The sequence below is a fragment of the Embiotoca jacksoni genome, unplaced genomic scaffold (assembly GCF_022577435.1).
Source record: "Embiotoca jacksoni isolate LCO1_2020_lvr unplaced genomic scaffold, fEmbJac1.0.p SCAF_11, whole genome shotgun sequence".
NCBI classification, from domain to species: Eukaryota; Metazoa; Chordata; class Actinopteri; family Embiotocidae; genus Embiotoca; species Embiotoca jacksoni.
In genome coordinates, this window is record NW_027185241.1 from 5,935,440 (window position 1) to 5,960,448 (window position 25,009).

At 42.6% G+C, this 25,009-nt stretch overlaps 2 protein-coding genes across 7 annotated transcripts; both read left to right on the forward strand.

The window, feature by feature from the left end:
- Positions 1-54: 54 nt before the first annotated feature.
- On the forward strand, positions 55-4,583 carry leng1 (leukocyte receptor cluster (LRC) member 1). Of its 2 annotated transcripts, XM_069142655.1 has the most exons (5): positions 55-114; positions 448-629; positions 1,627-1,809; positions 2,518-2,807; positions 3,035-4,583. In XM_069142655.1, the coding sequence occupies exons 2-5, from the start codon at positions 498-500 to the stop codon at positions 3,252-3,254; spliced, it is 825 nt and encodes a 274-aa protein (XP_068998756.1). In that variant the 5' UTR covers positions 55-114; positions 448-497; the 3' UTR covers positions 3,255-4,583. The 2 variants fall into 2 exon arrangements, with proteins under 2 accessions (XP_068998756.1, XP_068998755.1); XM_069142654.1 differs by having other exon boundaries at positions 63-629.
- A 590-nt stretch (positions 4,584-5,173) lies between these two features.
- lmtk3 (lemur tyrosine kinase 3) lies at positions 5,174-24,996 on the forward strand. 5 transcript variants are annotated; one of them, XM_069142658.1, is made up of 18 exons: positions 5,174-5,701; positions 8,041-8,189; positions 8,531-8,678; positions 9,342-9,395; positions 9,727-9,800; positions 10,008-10,126; positions 11,163-11,250; positions 12,176-12,324; positions 12,465-12,549; positions 12,694-12,815; positions 13,965-14,114; positions 14,216-20,510; positions 20,597-20,760; positions 20,952-21,085; positions 21,537-21,871; positions 21,957-22,041; positions 22,388-22,454; positions 23,532-23,661. In XM_069142658.1, the coding sequence occupies exons 1-18, from the start codon at positions 5,611-5,613 to the stop codon at positions 23,566-23,568; spliced, it is 8,346 nt and encodes a 2,781-aa protein (XP_068998759.1). In that variant the 5' UTR covers positions 5,174-5,610; the 3' UTR covers positions 23,569-23,661. The 5 variants fall into 5 exon arrangements, with proteins under 5 accessions (XP_068998759.1, XP_068998761.1, XP_068998757.1 ...); XM_069142660.1 differs by lacking the exon at positions 22,388-22,454 and adding an exon at positions 23,274-23,331; XM_069142656.1 differs by lacking the exon at positions 22,388-22,454 and having other exon boundaries at positions 23,532-24,996.
- Positions 24,997-25,009: the final 13 nt, after the last annotated feature.

The following is a 25,009-nucleotide window of genomic DNA, read 5'->3' on the forward strand; positions in this document are numbered from 1 at the left end:
GTGTCTCAATGGTGTTGTTGCGCCAACGTGTGGCTGATGTTTACTTCCTGTTTGGGTCTACTTGTTCCTGTGTGCTACTGCAGCCTCCTGCAAGAGGAAGTCTTCAACCACCAAGTTAGTGGCAGTGTTTCTGTCCAGTTTCAACCATAAAAAAAATGCTGAAAAGATAAGTTTGTTGTAATGGGAGAAAGTTAAGTGCCTCGACTGCTGCATAGTTCGCTTTAAATTAACGTTGGAAAGTAGTATATCTCGGCTAACGTTAGCCGAATTGCTAAAATAGAAGTTGACTTAACAGTGGCAGCCTTTTCTGTTTCTGCCTTCTTTTTTGTTGTTGTTGTTGTTGTTGTTGTTGTTGTAGTACTCGCCTGTCTTATTATAGGCTAATTCTGTTTGTATGAACAAGTTGAGTGTTTTCTCCCTCTTCGGGGGGGTCACGGCTAACCTAAGGTAGCTGACCGCTAACGTACAGTAGCCTACAAACGGTCGCCAAGGCAACGATGAACATCCTCCCAAAGAAGAGTTGGCATGTCCGCAACAAAGACAACGTCGCGCGCGTGCGGAGGGACGAGGCCCAGGCAGCAGAGGAAGAGCGCGAGGCCAAGCGTCGCGTGGAGCGTGCAGAGCAAGAGGTGAGCCTCTCGTCGTCACGTTGTTCCTCTCCCCCCCCTCCTCCCTCTGGATATCGATGCTGCTGATGCCTCTCGGTACCTGTTCGTTTCTCGTGTCGAGAGACCTGCTGCCTCTCGAGTCTTGAGTCCAAATAATTCATCAAACGCTTCACCAAATGTTCTCAAGTCAAATTAAATCACTTCATACAACTCTTTAAATCAAGAGGGTTTGGAGGTGCAGACCAACTTTGTCAGTATAACCAAATACAGCCACAGATATTAAAATGATAGATAGTACAACACTAACATTATCTGTAAGGTTGAAGACATTTGTATTGTTCCATGCTATATGTACGTATGGTAGTCATATTGATTATGCCTAGTCTGGTATGTCCAGTCTGCCTCACTGAAGCCTCTTTTTGTACTCTTTTTGTGTTTATACGTCTTGTGACAATAACTTTGTGTGGTGGCCTTTTTAAATTAATACAATAGCGAAACGTAATATTTCATTTTAGAGCAGGATTATTTGTGTCCATTTGAATGCTGTGCATAGTAACTTACAAGAGAAATCCTGCAGGATGAAATTAAGTGACAGTTTTGGTATTTGACCCAGACTTCTGACAGTATATTTTCATTTTGAATCATTTTAGAGATTAAGGGATCGGGATTCCAGTGGAAATCTTTACGATTTTATTCTAAAATGCAACTTTACTGTTGTTCTGTCATTGGTAATATTTATAGAAATATTCCTTCAAGTGTTTGGAAATCAATACTAGTGACATGGTGAGCTTATATCAGTCTTTTATTTCCAATACTATATTACCATGCAGAACTTATGCTTTGGTATTTGTAGAGTATTTATCTATATGACAAATACAAAGGAGTAAAATCTGCATGGTTGAAAGTTTGAGTAGATTAATATCATACCAGTCAAATTCAGTTAACCCTGTCCATGAACACGAAGCTTTAATTTTTCTTTATATATTTGGTTTGTAATAAGCACTCTTCCGCTCCACAGGCACGTACAGAGTATCTGAGGCGGAAAGCCCGTGCTGCTCTGCAGCCAGCAGGAGGAAGCAAAGATGATAAAGATGATGAGCAGCATGGAGGAAGTCTGGAGCATCTCAATCTTTTTCCTCTGGAGGAGTCCTCGGAGAAGAAGGGGAACGAGGAGTACCTGAAAGAAAAGAAAGATGAAAAGGTGATGTTGTTGCTGCTCCTGTCAGTCTTCTTTACACACTCATCCTCTCATTAGTCATCACCAGGAATTGATTGAAGTGTGCAAATATTGCAGGACTGTACAAGGTTTTTTTTCCCTGTCTCTATACAATGTATTGCTTTTCAGCTTAGTCAAGAAGATGCTGAAATAGTAGAAACTAATGTACTGATGCAGTAAATACAGTTTTAATTGTTACATAAAATTTGGACAAAATAGTTTTACCATAAGGTCCTCATCTCATGGCCTTTTTCAGTAGTTGGAGTTTTCTTAGTTGTCATGCAGATGGTTTGTTTTCACACTTGTTGTCGAAGTAAGCTTTTGACATTTGGTCTTGCAGACACGCTGTTATATCAGGTGTTTAAAGCCAACAGAAATGTTCTCCTGTTGTGGTCACACAGCTAAATATTGTTCTGGATGCAGAATATCAATATGCATGCAAACAATGTAAAAACAAACGAATGAAACCGACAGACGGACACAAGCACAACAGACAAATAACTGACAGGACAAGACCTATGGATGTGATTGAGGTTTTCAAGTCTCAGAAAATGTTGAAAGAAACAAGCTGATATCCACAACAAAATGGAAAAAGTGATTTATTCACCGTCTCTTGTCTTTTTCCACATTCAGCAAATTGAAATTATTGACACCAAATTTCCATTTCTGTTGTTTCCCTTTGGTTATTTTTAGGAGAAACAGGAACGAGCCATCGGCTTACTGGTGTCTTTAGGACCTCAACCGGGGACCGAGGTCACTCCGTGGTACCTGAAAACTGGCAAAGAAGGAGAGGAGAGGAAGGAAACCGAAAAGAGGAAGGGAGTGAGTGAAGAGGAGAGAGAGAAGAAGGATCGTAGGCTGAAGGATAGTTTGGATCCCCTGAAAGATATGAAGAAAGCTATGGCTGTAAAAGACAAAAATGAGCACAAGGGCAAGAAGAAGGAAAAAAGACACAATGGAGAAAAGAGTAGCAGTGGAGAGAGGTAAGAAAATCAATATTGATCGTCGGGATATTTATTAATCGCCCCAGTGAGTCAGAGTCTGTAGATGTTCTTCATGTGATTTTTCTGTTTTTATTTCCTACTTCTAAAAATGTCAGATTTGTATGAACAGTTCTTGTTGTCAACTCTAACTTTTGGTTAAATGACTTTGATGATGTGCTGAATATCAGCATGGAGCCGTATCAAAATGTCTGTCCTGTCTTTTCCAGCTCCATAGAAAGGCTACGAGCTGAGCGTTTACAAAGGGAGGCTGAAGAACGGAGGAGAGCCCAGGCTATTCTCGACCAGAGGAGCGGCAAAAGGAAGGACAAAGAGTCTGAAGTCAATGAGAGGGAGAGGCCGTACAACAGCGCCTACTTCCCAGAACTGGCTCGAAAGAGACAAAGGCGAGATCGGGAGAGCTGGAGGGACGAGATTCTCAAATCTTGAGCCGTCCTGCAGACTGCGATCTGTGATGGGTTGTTAAAGGACAAATACTGTGACCAGTTTTCTAAATGAAGCTGATTTGGATCACATTCAAGCATAAAAGTTGATGATGAGTCACCTTTTCAGGAAACCCTGACCTTCTCTTTTTTGTTAATTTTTTGTTCCTCCATAAAGGGGAATTCTTGCTGGGAGGTGAGGGGTCATGATCAGCTGCAGCGTTTCGCTCATGAACGCATCAGCAGGGCAGATGGTTGTCTTCACAGGAGGCTTCAGTCTCTGGCTGGCAACAAAGAAAACGCTCTGTGAACAACTGTTAGCATTGGCTTACATTATTGTAACAATCCAAAGACATTGCTGAAACATAAATCTGTAAAATAATGAATTATACGTTAGAAATTAATCTGCCACTACATGGAGCGCTACATCATCGTTTAATTGTTTCTGTCATTTTTAAACTAAAAAATAGCAACAACTCTCTGCTTCCAGGATCTTAAATGTGGATTTGATGCTTTTCTTTGTCGTATATGAATGAATATTTTTTGATTTTGGACTGTTGGTAGATTATAACAATTTGAAGAGGTCACCTTGGGCTCCAGGAAATTATCATGGATGTTTTCACTGGCATTGGAAAGACAAAAGGCTGTAAATGTTGATGTTAAAAGATGATGATTACTCAAGGTTGAGGAAAAAAAGTCCCGACATTCTTATTTCAAGACACGGATATTTTTTTTCCATTTTGTTGTTTTCTGTATGAAAGGCCTTTTCACAGGAGACATTTTAGCTGCCTCAGTTTCAGGGTTCTGGTATTGCGCGTGCTGAATCACTGTTGCACTATCGTGGTTCACTGGGAGTCTTGAATAGAGCATCATTTAGGTTCTACTATAACAAGTCAAAATCTCTTCTGTGGAAAAGGCCTTTTACATTATGACCACCACAAAAGACTAGTATTTACTTGCTTCTTTTTTTTTTTCTTTTTTTTTTTTTTTTTGTGCGCCCCGGAAGCATTATGTATTCTGGTTGTCCATTGGTACATACTGTACATATGTAAGCTCTCCCATTATTGTGAACGCGATACCTCAGGAGCACCTTGAGGGAATTTCTTCTAATTTGGCAAAGACGGTCACTTGGACTCAAGGATGAGCTGATTAGAATTAGGTGGTCAAAAGCCAAGGTCACTTTGATCACACAAAACACACGTGACCATGACTGAAGAATTCAAAAACTAATTATTCAAAAAATGTTAAGCATCGTTTACTGTCATGGAAACCACTTTGTGTTTTATGACAATGAGCTTTATTGGCCAAATTCATTAAAGGTCTTCAGTATATATAAGCTACATAAGTATGAACAGGCATGGCTGTAAACTGCAACTTCACTGTTGCTAATGCAAACAACAGTGAGGCGTAACACTTCTGGTTCATTATTTTAGTTCATTTTGCAAATATATAATGTGAAAATACACCCACCCTACAGGAAATGCTACGACTGTGGCCTTGTTTAACTGTGTTATATTAAGACTTTCATTTCATTTGTCCACCTTAGTTATTGGCTATTACTGAGCCTACAAAAAAATAAAAAATAAATGTCCTTAAATTTGATCTACAACTTTTACAAAAAATGTTCAGCAGAACCTGAAACTATTGCTTGATTTTAGTATTACACTTAATTAAGTGTTTAATATGATGCCATAGCTCCGAATCACATGACACTCAAAGGTCCTCATGAATATAGAAGTGATATTGACAAGAATTAAAAATCCATTATCAGATCAATATAAATCCGCTGCTGAGCACCCCATGCACACCATTAGCTCCCTGAGGGCATATGATCACAGATTCTTTTTTTTCTTCTTTTTTTTTTGATACCATTAAGATGATCAGACTGGACCATGACAATGCGCGCCGTGTGTGTCTGACGTGGGCTGGAGGCTGGAGCAGAAAAACACAGACAACCTCCAACACACTCTGTGAGATAACGAGGATAAGGAAATATATAAATATTAGGGGAGAAACAGCGGCTGGTTGTTTTCGGCGGTGCTTCACACAGACGGAGCAGTCATGTATGTGGACAGAGCGGTGGGCTGAGGATGCACAATAGAGCATCTCACACACCGTGTTTAATTGCGGATTAGAGCAGGAGGGGGGAGGTGGTGGAGAAGGAGGAGGAGGGAGAGAGCACAACAAGGAAGGCAAGGAGACGCTCTTTATTATTTGGAGGAGAGAAGCGGAGGGGGGAGACAGCGACAGCGTGATCCCGGAGACGGCACAGACCGTGGCGGGGGGACGGGAGAGAGGAGGACACCGACACCGACAGTCGGCAGCGTCGTTCGGATGGTGTTGTTGCTCCCGACGCGGCGACGATGCGGCCCCACTGCTGGGTGATGGTAGCGCTGGCGGGGATCATGTCGTACTTCAGCCCGGAGAGAGCCCTCGGAGCACCGCAGAGGGAAGGTGAGCGGAGTCGGGGGATCGAGGGGGGTGTTGGAAACCTGTCAGTGATGCTGGAGAAAGGAGGAGAGAGAGAGAGGGTGCGGGTGGGAGGGGGGGGGGGGGGGTGTAGTCAGTTATGAAAAGGCCTCTGCACATTGGGGTGAATTGTGTATTATCAGCCGGCTGGACTGAAACATAATGCGAGTTATTATTGCAGTACATGGCTGCCTTAATCAAAACAGGAGCGAGCCTGATTGGGTGATGGGTAGGGTACCATATTTGCATGCAGGGATGGAAATATTTGGGGGGGTGTTTCGATCTCCGGGCCTCACATCGATGGCTTTTAAAAACAACATGCAGTGGGTGAATAGCGGGCTAAAATCGTCGGTCAGTGCGAGATGTTTAGTCTATAAATAGCCTCCGCTTGGCACCAGAGATTATTTAGCCTATTAACCACTGCTGGCATCTTTGTTTTTCTCCGTCTGAATATGCCTTCTTCCCCCCCCCCCAAAGAGCTGGCAGAGTGTTGTGTTTGTGTAATGTGTGCAGTCATTGTGTTGTGGTGTATTGTTTTGATAAGAGCTGTTGGCACTGAGGCTGGTGGAAAAGGCCCTGTGTTAGGTTCCTATTTATATGCAGTGTCTGTCTGGACATCTGTCTAGGGAAAGATGAAAGAATAGCACTGCTCAGGAATTGTGCGTCAGGATTGGAGTTTGTGCTGCGTGTTTAGAGGGATTACACTGCCAGAGAGGGCCACATGGTGCCCCTGTTTTAAAGGTGTGAAGATCAACAATTACGATCAACTATATATCTCTCTGTTTCATGAGCTGGACCTCATTTGGACCGATTATCTATCATTTATAGGAATCCAGTGTGCCAATTTTCTTTTATTAGCAAAACACTGGGCCATTCACCAGCCCGCACTTTGATACAAAGATGGATTTACATTCTGAGCACATCTTTCACTTACCTTTTCTCAGGCTGCTGGTTTGAAACAGAGTGAACCTTGCTCTGTTTATGTCGCAACTTTCTGTGCGCACAAAAATGAAACAAAAAGACAAGTAAAAAGAGAAGTCACAGGTTCATCTCACAAACACGAAAGTCACTACATTTCCCCGATTATTTTGTGGAATCTTGATCATGTGTCTACAAAATGTATCAAGCTGCTAAATTATTAAGTATACTTTAAAATTTATGTATGCGGTGTTTACAATATCATGACCTTGTGAAGGAATGTATTTTGGGATTTGAATGAGGGACAAAGAGTGAAGCTGAGCTATTTTGAGACAGCACAGACTTTAAAAACAATCATTTGTTTTCTAGGTATAGCTTCAATATCAATGTTTATATAACCCCTGTTTTTTCCCTTTTCAATCTTTTTCATGGAGGATTTTCATAATTTCTTTTGTTCATAGTTATTTGAGATTGTAGTGTAGTACTTTGTAGTGTTAACTACTGTGGGTGAAATTTGCTAACCTGCCAATGTTATCTTCAAATGTGGTTTTGTTTACAAGAGACTCAGTCATTTATTCACCAGATATAGTTTAAGTATTCATGTTCATATTTAATAAGCAAGTCCCTCACTATGTTCAGCAGGAGTTGGACACCCTTTGACTCTTTCAAGGTGTCATTGTTCCTTTCTCTTATCATGTTTTGGCTGAAGAATTTAAATGGAACCTATAAACAATACCTGAAGGGTATTTAACCACACTGCCCTGCCCCTTTTCTTTTCTACAGATGGTTCACTGCCCACAATCGACTACATTGAGGTACAAATATCAAATGTCCCGATCCCTCCCTCTGTCACCTGAGTAGTAAACCTTCCTGATTTGAGTAATTCTTTTCCAATTACCAATCCCTTCCCAATTAGCGCTCCTTTTTTACCTAAATGACAACTCCAGCCACCCCTCCCCTGCTTCTTAACTGTGTCTCCTGAGTGCAATGCCATTTCTGATATTTCCCCTTTCCCCATGCTTTTGTCCTTACTGGAATGGTATACTCTCCCAGTTTCAAACTTTAATTCCAGTCTCTATTTTCCTTTACTGATTAAGACAATTTTTTTTGTTATCTTGAGCTTAGTTTGTTTTCCTGCTTTTTTCCCCCTAAATCCCTGATGCAAACTGTCCATTGGGGTTCTCCACTGTGTCCCAAACCTGCCGCTAAGAAAACGCTCCAATGGTTTTCCTCTAAACAAAACACCACTGTAACAAGATTTTACACTTTTCTGATTCAGTGAAGTCTCTTTGTTCCTTCTCACTGACTCACACCTACCAGTGCCCCCCTTGTAAAGCACAAATACCATGAATGTCTGCATTAAATCTTTCCTCCCTTGTATTTTCTTCCTGTCTTTCCCCTCTCAGTTTCTCAGTCCAGGGCTGCTTCCCTCTCTCCTCCACCCTACGTCGTCATCCTCATCTCTTGCTCGGGGCTTGTCTCTTTTGTTCTGCTGCTCCTCACCTGCCTGTGCTGTAAGAGAGGAGGAGTGGGGTTCAATGTAAGTCTTCAACATGTAAGAGATTTATTCACCTCTCTCTGCTTTCTTTGTTTTGTCACACATGTTGTGCATGTATGTATGTTTGTTATATGAGCCCGACTTGATAAACTGTGCAGGGATTTGTTATGGGAATGTAAACTGGAATATAAATGGTCATCTCTCAGTCTATTACTGACTCAGCCCTCATCTTTTGACCTGACAGTGTTTTGTTCAACTGTTATTTGTTTTGAATGGTCACTTTCTCAATGTCTACCCTTTGTAGTTCCTGCTAAACCCCACTTTATTATTAAATTAAAGACTGCATTTTATTTTACATCCATAATTGTACCAGTATTGTGATTTTTCTGTGCAACCAGGAGTTTGACAATGCAGACGGGGAGGAGTGCTCTGGAGGCTCCAGTCCCATCCAGGAGGACAGCCTGTCATCATGTCCCTCCCTCCCTGAGGTCTACACCCTGCCAGTCAGAGACCGGCCCAACTGTCCCGCCCTGCACGATGGAGGAGGTAACAAACCTGAAGCAGCTCTCATGTTCTCTCATGCTAGCATAGCTTCAAATCCCTCAAACTGAAAATAAAATAGTGTCCTGCACTAAACTCACTCAGGGTCCATTGGCGGAATCACTCATGTGGATCCATTAAAGGTCTCAAACTGAGTGCACAACCCGTAGCTCTGGACTCCCTACTGAACATCAGTGAAGTGGAAACTGAGAAAACACTGCATCAGGGCTCTGTACTGTGTTAGCACAGTACAGACTTTGGCAGATTTGTGACAAAACCTGCCAAAGGAGAATTGTTTCTCTTTAGTTTAAGACATGATCATATGAGAGTGAATTATCGCAACTGTGATGTGGAACCATGAAACCCTCCTTGCACTAAGGCAGCAGCTAAATGAGTATTTTATTATTGATTAACATTCAATAAAAACATCAGGAAAAAGGTTAAAAATGGCAATCACAGTTTTCCTATAACCAGTGGCATCATCAAATGTAATTTTGTTTGATCAGTGGTCCCAAACCTAACAATGTTCAAATTATTATGATCACATTTGAGAAGCTGCACCAAAGGTTTTTTTGCCTGGAAAGCAGTTGAAGCAATTGAACAATTACTAAAGTAGTTGCAGATTCATTTGTGTCAGTCAACTAATCGATTATTTACAAATCATTGCAGTTTCACATTTCAACTACACAGCAAGACAAACCAAAAGACACTGGAAAAATACAGGTAGAATGGATTTTTTTTTTTAGTGAAGTGGCAGACAAAAGTTAAACTTTTGAAGTGAACCATACTTTGATTGTGTTTGATTCTGGGTTTTCCAGTTATTTTTATGTCTTTATATTTTTATATGATTACTTATATGCCATAAACATGTCTGAAGGGGATCTGGAATGTTTTGATGTTTATGTACTGCAGACATTGCTGTGTTGCAGCAGTCTACATGCCGTTTTTTCGGTGTACCAGTTTTCAAAGCTGATATTTAAGAGAGCTTGTATGATAAAGAACATCAAATGTTGACACCTGCGTGACCCTGGTCTTTTTTCCCCCTCTCTTACAGATTCAAAATCTCAGTGCTTCAAAAGACACACTTTAAACTATCTTCAGGAGATAGGAAATGGCTGGTTTGGAAAGGTAGGATGATCACCTGTCACATTCAGTCCTTTTGTGTTCATGTGAAATATGAACCACATTATTGTTCTGTCTTTTCCATCCTCTACTCTACTTAATACGGGGGTACCAACCAGATCACAAGTCCTAACTCAAAATACAGGAGTTCTTTTTGTGCCAGTTTCCTTTCCCTGGTGCTCCTCCATGTTATTTACAATCGATGTCTTCTAGGTGATCCTGGCTGAAGTGCTGTGTGACTGCAGCTCCTCTCAGGCGGTGGTGAAGGAGCTGCGAGTCAGCGCCAGCCCTCTGGAGCAGAGGAAGTTCTTGGCTGAGTCTGAGCCATACAGGTGGGAGAAACTGATGAAACTCAAGTCAACATTTTGGGTCCTCAATATGTAACTTTGGCCAAGCAGTAACCACTGCAGCCACAGGTGGCCAATATGGAATAATGACAGCTATAGATTATAGTAGATTATAGTATAAGTATAGATAAATCTTCCAAGTGAGTGACTCTGAGTGAGTGATTAGCTAAGGTTTGCCCACAGTAGCTCCCTTTAAGTCCCACTGTTTAGGATTTAAAGGGATATTATAAATATTTAAGAAATGGCTCATAACACTATGTGTTGTGGTAGTTGGGTCATTGTAGTAGACACTCTAGTGAAATCCATTTGTAATAATGTAAAATATGTCAATGACAATATTGTACATTAATTTTTCTTTTTTTTTTTTATTTAGAAGAGAAAGATTTGTAATGCCTGCATACAAATTATGCTGTCTCACTTTAATTATTGATGAAATCAACAAACAGTAAGTTGTTTGAATTATACTTTAATGCAGCATTTATGTAGAGCAGCATTCAGATTGCTAATATTACTGCAGAAGAAGAATTACTGCATCTAAGAAGATGGAAACAAAGTAGAATTTTGGCTGTCCTCTCTCTTCAAACACACACACACACACACACACACACACACACACACACACACACACACACTCACACTCACACTCACACTCACAAACACAAACAAAAATACAAACATTCACCCACAAGGAGTCATTTTCACTTACATTCACATGCTGTTTATGTCGCCTGTTTCCTCTGCTCCTGCTGAGGTACAAACCTTCAACTGGTTGTGTGATCGCTCTATATTCTCAGCCCTATCTATCTATCTATCTATCTATCTATCTATCTATCTATCTATCTATCTATCTATCTATCTATCTATCTGTCTATCTGTCTGTCTGTCTGTCTGTCTGTCTGTCTGTCTGTCTGTCTGTCTCTCTCTCTCTCTCTCTCTCTCTCTCTCTCTCTGTCTATTTCTAATTAGCTTTATTGGTATAAAATCAAACTGTCCTGTCTCTGGTTTCTGTTTCTCCCATTAGGAGCCTTAAACATCCCAACATTCTTCAGTGTTTGGGGCAGTGCAGTGAGAGCATCCCCTTCCTCCTGGTTATGGAGTTCTGTCAACTGGTATGTACGAATTGTAAAATAGGACAAAGCTGAACATGAAGGGGGTAGAGGGGTGTGTCACGTTATTCTAAAAATCATTAGTATACTTTTGTTTACTTTTTAGTTCTGTCGTGTGTTTTTTTTTAAAAGATTATTTGAAGCTTGATTAGTCATCTCATGTTGCTTTTAAAATTTTCCTATAAATTTAATCTTTTATTACTGAGAAATGCTGTTCATTGCCATGCAAGATGTTATGTTCCACCCTAGTTATTTAATTGTCGTTTAGTTGCAACAGAAATGTTTCATGAGATCTTCTTTTAATAGCATTTGATGAGAGCAGCGCTGCAGATCATTTGATACAGGAGTTATGCGTTATTAGAAATATAAATGTTCCAGTGTCACTTAAATCTGCTTTGCATCAAAACAATCAGTTTGTATTCCTCCTCTCAGCTGCCTTAATCACTGACTGATTAAGAAAGCCTTATGTGTGGACTCTGAGGCCAAACAAAACAAAAGCAAATCATTTACAGCAACGCAGTGAGAAAACCCAAACAACACTGGAGTCTTTTTAGACTGCTATTACCCTGCATGATAAAGTCTCCTGTTGTCCTTTTCTCACAGATATTTGTCATCCTCTTATATTGTCCTCATTTTATTTCCTTGCCCTTCCTGCATGGAGCACAAATGACTAATACAAAGGCTGCCAGCTCATTACCAATTCCCCTGCTGCTTTGAGGCTCTGTGATGGAAAACAACTGAAAAGGGATGTATTTACTGCAGAAGTCACAAATATTCCTTCAGCCCACACAGTGCTGCTGCAGGTTTTGTCTCTGTTTTATAGGAGAAGGGAACAAGCACACTGTCTTATGGCCAAAATGGCTCTAACTTGTCCTCTTTCACCTGGGTCCATATACTATTAGCATTATTGTTGTGATATACAACTTAGGGTGACCTGAAGAGGTATCTGCGAGCCCAGCGCAAGTCTGATGGGATGACGCCCGACCTGCCGACCCGGGACCTCTTGACTCTTCAGAGAATGGCTTTTGAGATCACCTCGGGTCTGCTGCATCTTCATGAAAACAACTACATCCACAGGTCAGTGATGATGCTCACGTGTCCTGTTAACAGTAAGATGGTCTTCAAGCGAGACTCTTATCTTTCAACAAAACCAGATTAAACAAAAGTGAGTGCTTCTGATCAGTGTGGCAAACAGGTTTTTTTTTTTCTCCTTGCAGTGATCTGGCTTTAAGAAACTGCCTTCTTACCTCAGACCTCACTGTCAGGATAGGCGACTATGGCCTCTCACACAACCATTATAAGGTACGTGGATCTATACTTGTGTTAAAATAAACCCTAACATAAATCCATAATCTATACATGTTTGCTACCAGATTTTCATCTCATATTTTTGATTTTAGGATCCATAATAATCCATAATAATTCTTGTTGCATGTCTTTGTGAAGGAGGACTATTACCTGACTCCAGACAAACTATGGATCCCACTGCGTTGGATTGCTCCTGAGCTGCTGGAGGAGTACAGAGGATCTGTCATTGTTACTGACCAAACCAAGACCAGCAACGTGTGGTATGTTCTCGCTATCTCCTTAAATTTGTGATGTCACAAATTTACACTCATGTAATACGTCCCCCTTCAGCATGGACCACTGTCTAATCTTTTATTTGGAAGAAAAATTGAGCAGTCAATCAGTTGTGAAGCTCTTTACAAGACCAAAAAAAAAAAAAAAAAAACTGTGATTGGCCTGGGCACCAGTCCCTCAGAAAATAGCCAGCCAATCAGAAGAGAGATATTAATGCACCTTAAAGACAAAGACACAAAACAGCCTGTTATTAGTCAAGAGAAGCTTGAAAGAGGAGATGTAAAACTATATTGATGTGTTTTTCATTACTTAAAACGATACATATCTTCTTATGGATATCAAGACTACAACTAAAACACCAGGAAAATGTAAATTATTTGACCTTTAAACCAAAAGTTCGTCAATAACCAGCTCAGACACAAAGCAACTGTAGCTGATTGCAGATTTCTTGGTTCACGAATATGTATTTCTTTTAATGGCAAGGCAATTTATGTATTTCAGAATTAATGCATTGAAACTTTGGACCAAAAATATCAAAAGTATGCTGTGTGAAAATAGTGTGAAATGCTCTTTGTAGAGTCTCAGTTGGAACATGATTTTGGCTCAAAATGTAAAGATATTCCACTCCTCTCGTAAAACTGAAGGCACAAAGGCAGCTTTAACATAAATACTACATAACCACTCAGCACAAATCCTAAAGATCAATGTGATTTCACTTTGGCTGAAGCTGAGTCGAGGAGTCCAGTTCAGTTTTTCAGCAGTCTTACCTGAGGGAGTAATACCTGAGCAGGCAGTAATACCTGTGGGAGGGCTGAAGAAATAAGAGCAAACCCTCAGGCTCTGATATTACAACCTCCGCTTTTAAACCAACAAGAAAACATTCTGGCAATGAAACACGTAGCAGAGAAAAACTGTATTTATTACCTCATATCCTCTCCAAACACATTTCCCCTTTATTTATATAATAAATCAGCTCACATAACTCATAGATCTTTTTTTCTAAAAATGTCTCGTCTGCCTGGGAGTCAAAGCTCTGTCTACACAAGGTTTGCTGTGAAAGCATTATGTAACAAAAAAACTAAGACGTGCTTGAAGACTAGTCTCTCACCATTTCAACTCTTTCTTTTTCCGTCCAGGTCTTTGGGGGTGGTGATATGGGAGCTGTTCGAGTTCGGCTCTCAGCCCCACAGACACTTGAGTGATGAAGAGGTGCTGACCTTTGTCATTAGGGAGAGACAGATAACACTGGCCCAGCCCAGACTTAAACTCTCCCATGCAGACTACTGGTCAGTATTTATCCACTTATTGCAATGTGTAGATGTGATGATTATGTTGATAACTGTCTTTCCAAACTTATGTCCTCTTGTTTTTGCTCTCTTGCCTGCAGGTATGAGATCATGCAGTCCTGCTGGCTACCTCCATCACAACGCCCTTCAGTAGCTGAGATATTCCTCCTTCTCTCTTCCCTCCTGGCTGCTGAGCGAGGAATGGCCAGGGGGAGTGTCGGGGAAGAAGATGAAGAGGATGAGGAGTATGAGGAGGGCAGAGGAAGGAGAGGGGAGAGCGAGGAGTCATTTGAAAGACGCTGGGACTTACTCCGACCACCTGCTTTTCAGACTGCAGCAAACGAGCGGCAAAGGGAAAGGGAGTATGGCAGGGAAGACAGAGACAACTCCTATCCCCTACTGGACCCTGTGGGGAACTGTATCACCCCGTCCTCGTCTGAACTCGATGACATCCTGACTGTCACTGAAACCAGCAAAGGGTTGAACTTTGAGTATTTCTGGGAGAAGGCTCATGCCAGACGAGGCTACAAGCCTCTTCCTCCTCCTCAGCCAATCCCAACTGTGAACAATAACCACAGACAGTCTTTGGACACTCCCACTGTGGTACCAGTGATAAGCGCCCGTAGCCCCTCTCTCGCCAGCGAGTACTACATCAGACTAGAAGAGCACACTCCCCAAGACAAGTCGCCAACCCTAAAAGGGAAGGCACAGTCGTCTTTCTGCTCTGATTCGATTTGCCCCGGAGACATGGAGCTCATAGAGATCCGTAGTGGAATGCTGGGAAAAGACAGAGTCCCTTATTTTTCCTCTGACAAATGTGGAAAGGGCCTCCAGACGGTCCGATCGAGCGATGTTCAAATCCAAATGCCCAACACCGGTGTTGCTGAATTCAGAGACACTTCGAGCAGAGTGACTGACTTCTCAGTGGTCGATTTAGGTGACGATGATGAAGTGGAGAAGAAAAAGAGCAGTGAGGCAGACAGGAAGTTGTCCACAAGCTCTCAAGCCCCGGTCCTTCCTCCGAAGCCTCGCTCTATGTCCATGTCATCAGCCAGCCACCTTTACTCGCGCCCCCTGCCCGCACCTCCACTCGGATACAGAGGACTGCCTCACTACACCATCAGTGGAAAAATTGAGACTGATCCCCATCACACCTGCCCACCTTCTACCTTCGATCACCTCGGGCTCCATCGGTCCCGTCAGACTCTGCCCCCCTCCCCGTCCCTCTCCCCCTCCCTTCCCCCATCAAGCCATCCAATTTACCCTCAGCCTCCTCAGATGTGTCCTCCCCCTCTGCCTCCCCACTCCAAACCTCAAAGAAATTGCCCCAGCTATAACTCAGTTGAGGCTTACTTGAGATATAGTAAGCCACAGATGCAGAGATCCAACAGAGACCCGCTATCCTGTGACTTGTCCGATAGAGAGGGTGACGCCAGGCATGCAGCATCACTGCACGCCTCCAAGGAGCCTTCACGTGTAAAAGACTTTGACTCTCCTGTTCGTCGAGAAAACCCTCTGCGCCCTATTTATCGAAATCTACCCCGACCTCAACCCACAAACCCCCAGATCGACGGACAGTCTTCATCGAGTCCCACCTACTCAGATGAGGACGACTCTCCTTTCATGTCCCCTCAAAGGCCTGACGGTGGGACGACTGTCACTCACTCAAGCCTATCTGAAGACGCAGACCCAGGCGCTTCAGACCTCTTCTCCAGGGGAATGAAAAGGACTCAGTCACGTCTTGACACTATCCTGCCTGCCATTTGGAAGGAAGACGCCGAACTTCAGGCTGAACGCGTTGCTGCAGCCAAGAAATCCCCCATGCATCTGTTTTTGACAGAGATATCAAGTGTGACGGAGTCAAATGAGTCCAAGTCAGAGGCTTCATGGGAGAAGGAAGAGAGAAGAGATGGAGAGAGATGGGGGAACTTTGTGCTGCCCAACAGAGGGATGCGCCGCTCTCAGTCTCTGATCACAGAGCTGGGCTCAGGAGGACACTCGTGGGGACCGGAGAAACATATCGACGGGACCGGAGCTGAGGAGGACAACACGAATACTAAAGAATCATTCCAGAGGGATCTTTTTCTTACAGAGATCGACACAGGAAGGATGGAGGCTGATATAGAAAGAGGATCAGAAAGTGATTCAGTACAATACCTCTATCCTGCAGGATCCAGGTTACGACCCTATGTCTGCGCTCCCGGCCTCCCATCGTACACAGAGGCAGAGGAAGCCTACTCGAAAGGTATACGGAGATCTCGCTCTCTCTTGTCTGAGATCACCGTCGAGAAACAAGAGTCTGAAATGCTTACAAATGAGAAGGAGTCACGGAGACCGGAAATGACCAGGGAGGAGTTCTTGAAGGAGATCCAGTCAGCAGAGACCTTTCTGACTGAAATCATAGCGAGACAAAATGCTGCAGCAAACAAGAAGGACACAGATTCATCTTACTCCCCTACTCCACTGTCCCCTGAGTATGAGTCCATATGCATTGACCCTAACTCAGCTCAGACCATCACATTTCAGTCAGAGAGCTCCATACGAGCGTCCAACAAAAGCAAAGATGATATGCAAACTGAGGCCATCTACGCCCAAGTCACCAAGCGTGCAAAGAAGAGCGAGATAAAAGTTTCAATGAGACCGGAGATCCCAATTCTTCACATAGGATCAAATAAACAGCCTCTCAACGTAGAAAACCAAGGAAACGATGCTGACAACTGCCAGTCTGGTGAGTTTGTGTTTTCAGAAATCATGCCCAAAAATGGTTTACTTCATAACCAAACTCTTGCATGTCAGAAAGAAGAGGACGAGTGTTCGGATGGCCCTGCCTTACCTGCCAGAGGAGAGCAAACGCATCTGTCAGAACACACTCCTCCTGAATCCACTGAGAGCGTTAAAGAGTCCGGCACTGTGATACTGCGTGAGAACAAATCACTCTTTACAAATGACACTGAAAAGGCTGCTGTTATAGGCAATGGTGAGATTATGAAAGATGGCCGACAGGCCCGCAGCCCTGAGAGAGTAGATCAAACACGGGGAAGGGCTGATACCACGTCACATGACCCTGAGAAAACAGCGGATTTGGAAAGCTCTAAAAATGTGGGTTCTCGTGATAATGAAAGCTTTGAAGACACAAGAGAAAATTCGTTTCAGCACAATGACAGTGGTGAAGAAAAACACTGTCATATTGCCCAAGAGACGCCCACTCCTGGAGCCATTCCAACCACTCCAGACTGGGACCCATCTTCTGATGTCTCACTCATCACCCCCACTGACTCTGTCCTGTCACCTATGACTTCCAGCTCAGCCGACTGCCTCACACCTAGTGACTCATGGACAGGAGTAGGGGGAGGAGGAACGGGTAGCGGCACGTGGCGGGCGCTGGGAAATGAAACGCCACATCGAGACTCAGCCTATTTCTCAGACAGTGACTGGGAGAGTGACGGGATGAACAGGAGGGGCAGTGATGGACTTATCGCCTCCAGGCCGGGCAGCGGTCGAGGAGGTGATCGGGGAATACTGACAGGGATAGAGGAGAAGACCGAGGAGGAGGGAGACATGGGAGAAAAGAGCCCTTTAAGAAACAGTACGCACATCTCAGATAACAAAACAGAAACTGAAGAAGTGAGGACTACTGAGATTTGTGAAGAGAAGGGTGTACTCTATCAAAATGAAAATGACATCTCACATGTAGGTAATGACAAAGATGTTTTAAACAAAGGGCTAGAGTCCACGCACAGAGACGATTCTGGCATTTTCTCCTGCGAGAGCAAAAAGTCAGCACTTCTGTGTGACGATCCCCAGACCAAGGACTGTGTTGACTTAATTGATAAGCTGTTTTCAAAATTAGATGATGAGCCACTGAAAGGGCTCTCACACAGCGGTGGGTATGTGATAGACAGCCACTACACAGATTTCATTGCTTCTCAGATAACAGATTGCAAATACCGGGAGTCTGCAGAGAGCAACTTAAATCTACATTCCAAGGGCCCTGCTGAGACAAATAGTTTGATTAAGTCTGTATCTGGCAGCCAGTCAAAGGATTGCATGTTTAGACCAAGCAACAAAGATTACACAGAGACAGATAGTGATCGCACTGCACTGAAATCCCTGAAATCTGGAAATGAAACGGTGGGATCCGTCGCGCCATCCCAAGTTGATAACGCAGAACCCATATTATCAAAAGTGTGTGACATTCAAAGCAATGATGCCATACATAGAAATGAAACCCTGCCAAATGAGGATTGGAAACCTGTTGATGATAAAGGGAGTGGTCTGACGTGTCCTTGGGATGCCGAGGAGCCTCAGAGATGTGGAGAGAGGCCAGGTCTAGACGAGCTGGGCCTGAGAAACCTCCACTGCTCAGATGGCAGAGAGGACAAGAAGGTTACAACAGAGACAGAGCTGCAGCATATTGCTGCAGAGCTGAGTAACGCCATGAAGGAAAAGTCTCCCCTTAGGGGAACAGCAAGCAGGATGGACTCTTCTAACAATGTGGATAACAACTTTTGTGAGGGGCTGGATGTGACAACTAAAAATTTATGGAGCGCTCTAGAGGAGGATGAAGAAAGACCAGGCTCTGGGGGAGTTAGGGGTGAGTTTGACTGCCACCGTCTTTCACAGTCAAGGGACTTGCGCTTGTGGCCGGATGAAAACAACCAGTGGGCCTCTCCGGAGAAGAGTTGCCGAGGAATCGAGCTGAGATCTGAATTTTTCTCCGGGTTCGGTAACAAGGCGTGGGAGGTGGGAGAGAGGCTTGTTGTGGGTCAGGAGTACTGGGAGACGGAAGAAAACGATGAACTTGCTGGAAGTGAACCTCACCCTGCTGTCTTGGAGGGCTGTGAAGAAATCTGGAACAATGAAACACAAGGACTAATAGGCAAAAAAATGTGGAAAGATACTGCTGCCCAACAGACTGCAACAGACATACAACAAGAGGAAAACATCGAGAACCTGCGGGAAATGAGGGACAATTTTAAGGAAGTCACCCAAGGAGAAGTCTCAGATGTTGAAGTAGAGAATATAGAAATCCCAGAGGAGGAGAGCTTGGAGCAAGGACAGAGGCAGATTTCTTCCTACACAGACGAAGTCAGGGACAGAGAAGGTCGGCTAGACTCCACAGAGGTGGAGGAGAATCTAAATTTTAACAGATCGCCTCAGAATCAACTCTGCAACATCCAGAGGGAGGAGCAAACATCAGCTGTACATGCTGACAAAGAGGAAAGTTCTAATTTAGAGAACTGCTTCAGCCACACTTTGGAAAATAGTAGCTCTAATATATCTATTTGCATCACTGAAGCGCCTCACGTGAACTTTTCAGAGCTGGAAAATGATGAATCGGGCCTCGATTCAGAGGCTGAAATCAGACCATGGCTTGCTCGACAATACATAGAAGAAAGAGTAAGCATTATGAAAGTCGAGGAGGATTACAAAGACATTCCCCTTCCTTCCAATCCCAGTGACCTTGATGCACAGGAGGAGATAGATCAGTCATATCCACAGGTAGACAATTTCAGCTCTGTAGATTTTCCAAGTCCTCCACCCAGCATAGACCTTGATGTGCAGGATGATAAACTGGAGAGTTTAGACGACTCTTTTCCCAGTCCACCACCCTCTGTTATAGAGACAGAGGACTTTATTAGTCACATTAATCTGGAAGATTTTATTGCGAGGTCTGAGACAGAGCCATATATTTCCCCAGCACACAACACAGAGCCGTACATTTCCCCAACTAACAACACGGATGTCCCAGAGCCACTTCTGCAAGAATTTCCATCTGCTACAACTCAGTGTAAAGGGATCTCAGCCAACCTGAAGCTGCCCTCTGTGCATATAACACTTAACGATGAAAGCAGCCTTACATCCTACATCAACAGTCAAGATGATCATAATAACTTGTCCCAGAAAACATCACCCGCAATGCCGTCCGCACCCCAAGATCCCCTGAACAGTCTGCCAGAACTGCTGATTTCTGAATGGAAAGATTTGGATGAGGAGCCGCTGGAGGATTTTGAAAAACTGGAACAACTGTGCTGCATATCAGGGGATGAGGAGGAAGCTCTGGGGGACCTTTTCTTGGGGAACCTGGAGCTCCTGGAGTCTTTTAAGAAAATACCTGATCAGAAAGGCAGCAGTGGTGGTGATAGTGATGTAGGGGACGAGATGCGTGACTCCTCTACTCCTGAGGGCACTAGGGTGGATTTAAATGAGGACCGGATCTCTGATGACTCTGATGATCTGGTGGAATCTGTACAAGCCATCATCCTGGATTCCCAAGACAACCTGTCACCGAAAGAGGAGAGGGATAACGGACGGAGATCACCAGGCCAAACATCTGACATCAAGGACCAGGGATCTCTTTCCAAGATGACAACTAAGAACGGTCTTATGATGCAGGTGAGCATGGTTTATTGTGCTTTGCTTTTAGTGCTCCTTATGTGAGCTGTTTCAGTGTATTCACCTTTTTTTTGTTGTTGCCTAAGGTGTGTGAAGAGAGGCTGCAGTTCTCCCTCAGTGAAAATGTGAAAACAAATTTGCTTTGGGGGGAAACCGTCAAAGACACTGTTATGCTCCGGCCCTGGGGGGAACAAGTCAGGGAGAGCAGCAGTGAGCTGGTCACCATGAAAGAACAAAGAGAGGATGAGAGGTATGGAGGCTGACCTTTAAAATCTGATCCTGGATAACTTTGTTTAAAATTCCTGGAAAGACAAGTTGCGTTTGTATTTGTTTGAAGGCCATTTTTCAATGCTTTCAATGCAAATAAGACAAAAACTATCAACAAGTCTAGATATCACCAATTGCAAATGAGACAATATCTATTTTTCTTTGTTGTTTTAGCCAAGAGGATCAGGACGCTGCCACCAGCATTCAGGCTCTCACAGAGTCTGATAAAACTAAATCTGAGCCACTCACTGTGATTGAACAACCTGAAGTCACGACACCTCAACCTGTCGTGAACCAGGCAATGAAAGGTACCTTCATGTTGATAATATTTATCTTAATGTGTGAGATGAAATAGATATGTCTGATAGACGAACATGGATGGTAAATCTTTGATTTGTGTTTCCCGGAGGAAAAAGTGGGGAAACTTTACGGGAAGTCCTTCCTCCCAGCTGCCATTAAACTGTTTAATACACACAAATAAACTACTGTGATGCATATATATGATTATATTGTGTATATATTTAGTCTAAAGACAAAAGGAAAAATAAACAGAGGGAAAAAAAACAATGGATATCAATAACTTACTTAATTTGCACAGTAGTCTGCTTTTGAGAAAGTTTTCTGCTTGAGAAAATAGGTAAACAAATACAGAAAGCTGAGTTCTAAAAATTATTTTTTCTTTCAGTCAGGTGAAAGAGAGGACGCTATTGTCAGGTATTCCTATTATCTAATGTCTCCTGTCTGCTCTCACTTTCACAGCGAAGCTAGCTCGCCTGTCTCTCGCCCTCCCTCCTCTTGCGCTGACTCTTCCCCTCACCCCAACGGGTAAAGGCGGATTTGGGGACGGGCCCATCGGAAATCGGATAGGAAGACGAAGAGGTCTGTCGTCAGGGAGCGACCCTGACGATGAGGAGGAGGACGAGCAGGAGGACGAAAGCTCCCGGAGGGTGATTGTTGTCACAGAAACGGACATGGACAAACGTGTCGGGCTGAGGAGTGTTCTCAAATCACCTAAGGAGCCGATGGACAGAGAGAGGGACAGAGGAAGGAATGTGTCCTTTTTTGATGATGTCACAATCTATCTTTTTGATCAGGTATTTCCCAGTTATTCCGTAACTGATTTATGAGAAAGCATGTTAGAGTGAAAAGGAGGCCTGACTGTCGCTTTCATTGTCACAGGAAACTCCAACCAATGAGCTGAGCTCTTCAGCTCCCACAAGTCCAGCAGGCGTATCTGTCAAAAGCACCAAGTTGGATTTGCGTGGTGAGTTCATAAACATCTTACAATCATGACAAGACGCAGAATTAGGAATGTAATTTTTAGTCTTGCCATTGGGAGGGCTTCAGGAATGAGCATGTTGTCCTACAGGTTAAACCACAACTTCAAGTTCAAACTAAAAAAACAGAGGGATCATGTTTGTTTAGTTTTTACTGAAAACTAAACAAAAACATTCATGCTGACAACATGAATAGATTGTGTCAACATAAACGTAACATTTGACCTGTTACGTTTATGCTCACATGTAAATAAATAACACTTATTCTGTTACAATTGTGTGTTTTTGAAATTAATATCAGATATTTTTTCATTAATTTGTCATGTCATCAAGAATATTGCAGCAATACTCTGAAATACTGTGATTATTTTACGGCCATATCGCCCACCCCCAATATCAGGTAAAGTACTTTGGTTTATGACCAAATAATTATAAAACTGACACTCATCATCAGCTGTACTTTTTGTTTGGTACTAATTAGCTCATATGTTAGCATGCTACCATGCTAAACTAAGATGGTGAACACAGTAAACATTAGACTGCTTCACATCAGGATGTCAGCATGCTCACGTTGGCATTCAGCTCAAAGCACTGCGGAAGTGCAGCACAGAGCCGCTAGCACAACTGTTGACTCTTAGACTTGTTAGACTATACAGATAATCAGTCTGCAGTCTGTTTGTTTTAATTCATGGAGGATCAGTTGTACCTGCAGAATGACGTAATGAAATCTGACAGCCACCAGCTCATCCCCCACCCACCGGAGAGGAAAACCTTCAGTTCAACCACCTCCTCTCCAAAAATACAGCCAGAATTAATCTTCTATAATTATCCCCCTCGACACTGTGACATGTGGAACTGAGCGGGGACATTAATCCCGCGCTCAACAATGCAAGCCTAAGCTGTGTTCACCAACACATTTTCAGTTGCTCTCTTGACTTCCGCTCTCCATCTCACACACTCATCACCTCTTTTCACAGAGTAATGAAAGTCAGGGCTCAGAATTTGCACATAGAAACACCAAAATTAGATACTTTCATGATCTCTCGTAGCCTTTGGAGTTGAGACTTCAAATCTCGGAGAGAAGATGCTGTGTTCCCTTTGAGTTATTTTTAACTAAAACTGTCTTGCTTCAGTGTGGTTGTATTAATAGACAGAAATGATGAGTTTTATTTTCTGGCCTGTGTTTGGTCTGGCTCTAATGTTTTACTGTGTATCACAGTAGCATTAAAGTCACGTGTCGCAGTCATGGATGGATTACGAGACAACATTTCTCCGAGGTACAGACATGTAAAAGACCGCACACATACAAGTACGCAGTTGTACTCCACTGCACCTTTAAACAGACATTGAGTTTCCTTTTAACTTCAAACAGAGTCTCAGGGCCCAAAGGGTTCAGTAACCCATCTGTGGTCCTGATGTTGATGTTTTTATTATTAAGACAGTTGTATTGGTGCTTGATTTTGTTTTTCTTGTCCAGGGCCATCAAAAGCAAAAGAATCAAGAAGGAAAGATGATCTATCAATCAAACCAAGGTCGCCTGTGGGGGCCAATCCAGTGACTTCATCCCGCTTCACGGTCAGCCCTGCCAACGACCCTCACTTGGTGTGATGTTACACGTCTTCATGGGAACCTTTAGAGCCGAACCCTCTTGGACTGGCCAGTGAATTAACCCGACAACCAGCCATTCACCCAGAGGATATTTTTTTATTGAAAAGGCAACTGAAAGAGCGAGACTCCGGTTCTAAAAGCTGGACACATTCCAGGTTTTACCAGCGACAGGATTTTGTATGACAGGGGTTGTTGAGCTCCTGCCTGCCACTGTTTACAGAGTTTATTCTTAGCCTTTGGCTACAAAAGTCTTTGGAAAAGGCAGCATATGCTAGGAGAAGAGGAACCTGGAGCTTTGTAAAATCGGAAACAGATTTGACAGCTATGCAGTGGGAGTCTTGCTGTGTACCAGCTTCTCTTTTTCTGCTTCATTCTGTTGTATTATTCCTCGGGTGTGCGGGGAATGCACTTTCTTTAGTCATTCATCTGTCTATGTAAACGTTTGGATTACAGTGCTCTCTTTATTAAAGAAGTTTTTCATTGCAGTCAGTCAGTTGTTCTTGTAGGCAGCAGTTTGAAACAGAAATTGCTTGACTCCTGTATTTGAGAATGCTCCTTAGCATTTGTACAAATATCATATTACAAGTGTAAACAATATCATTTTAGAGCTGTTTACTTTTAGATGTATTCTTAGACTGCACGAAAAATGAAACACGCTATGTTTCTTTCTACTTTTATTTCTGCAAAACTTGTATTTCTGTATTTCTATTAATTTATATATTTATTATATTATTTTATTTATTTATTTATGTAAAGTTAATTACATGCAATATTTTATTTATTTATTTACCTGTTTATTAATTTACCTATTTATTTGCTTTGGTGCAATTAACCTATATGAACTTAGCTATAATTTGTTTGGGACAGAATGCATCTAGGTTATACCTTCTCTTAAGATCTTCATAACAAATAAATCAAAAATATTTTCCCAAACGTCTTAATTGCTAAAAAAAAAAAAAAAAAAAAAGTATTTTGTATAATTTTACTTGTTAATATATGCCAATCTGTATGGGTCTATGTCCTGTAATGTTTCATTATTTTCTCATGTCTAGGAATTTTTAACTGTCTTGTCATTCCTCTATCTTGTTTACTGACAGTTAATGTAGCTTAGCATGAAAAATCAAAGCATTTCATGAGTAAATAAGACCATTTGTTTGTGTATCTGTTAAGTTATCCCATTTTCTACTAATAAGAGTCCATTACGCAGTCGAGGTCCAATTAGTCCATTTGTTTAGTCTGTTTAAATGTTGGTTTCAACTTGTATTGTTTAAAGAATGGTTTTCAAGGGGTAATGTATAAACAAGGGGAAATAAAAACTACAAAATGTGAACCTATTACTTGAAATGT

Excerpts from the sequence above, each read along its gene's own strand:
- lmtk3 (XM_069142656.1), top strand. The coding sequence starts at position 5,611 with ATGCGGCCCCACTGCTGGGTGATGGTAGCGCTGGCGGGGATCATGTCG. Across the intron at positions 14,115-14,215 it reads CTCTCCCATGCAGACTACTG|GTATGAGATCATGCAGTCCT; the intron begins GTCAGTATTTAT and ends TCTTGCCTGCAG. Across the intron at positions 20,511-20,596 it reads AGAACGGTCTTATGATGCAG|GTGTGTGAAGAGAGGCTGCA; the intron begins GTGAGCATGGTT and ends TTGTTGCCTAAG.
- leng1 (XM_069142655.1), top strand. The coding sequence starts at position 498 with ATGAACATCCTCCCAAAGAAGAGTTGGCATGTCCGCAACAAAGACAAC. Across the intron at positions 630-1,626 it reads TGGAGCGTGCAGAGCAAGAG|GCACGTACAGAGTATCTGAG; the intron begins GTGAGCCTCTCG and ends TCCGCTCCACAG. Across the intron at positions 2,808-3,034 it reads AAGAGTAGCAGTGGAGAGAG|CTCCATAGAAAGGCTACGAG; the intron begins GTAAGAAAATCA and ends TGTCTTTTCCAG.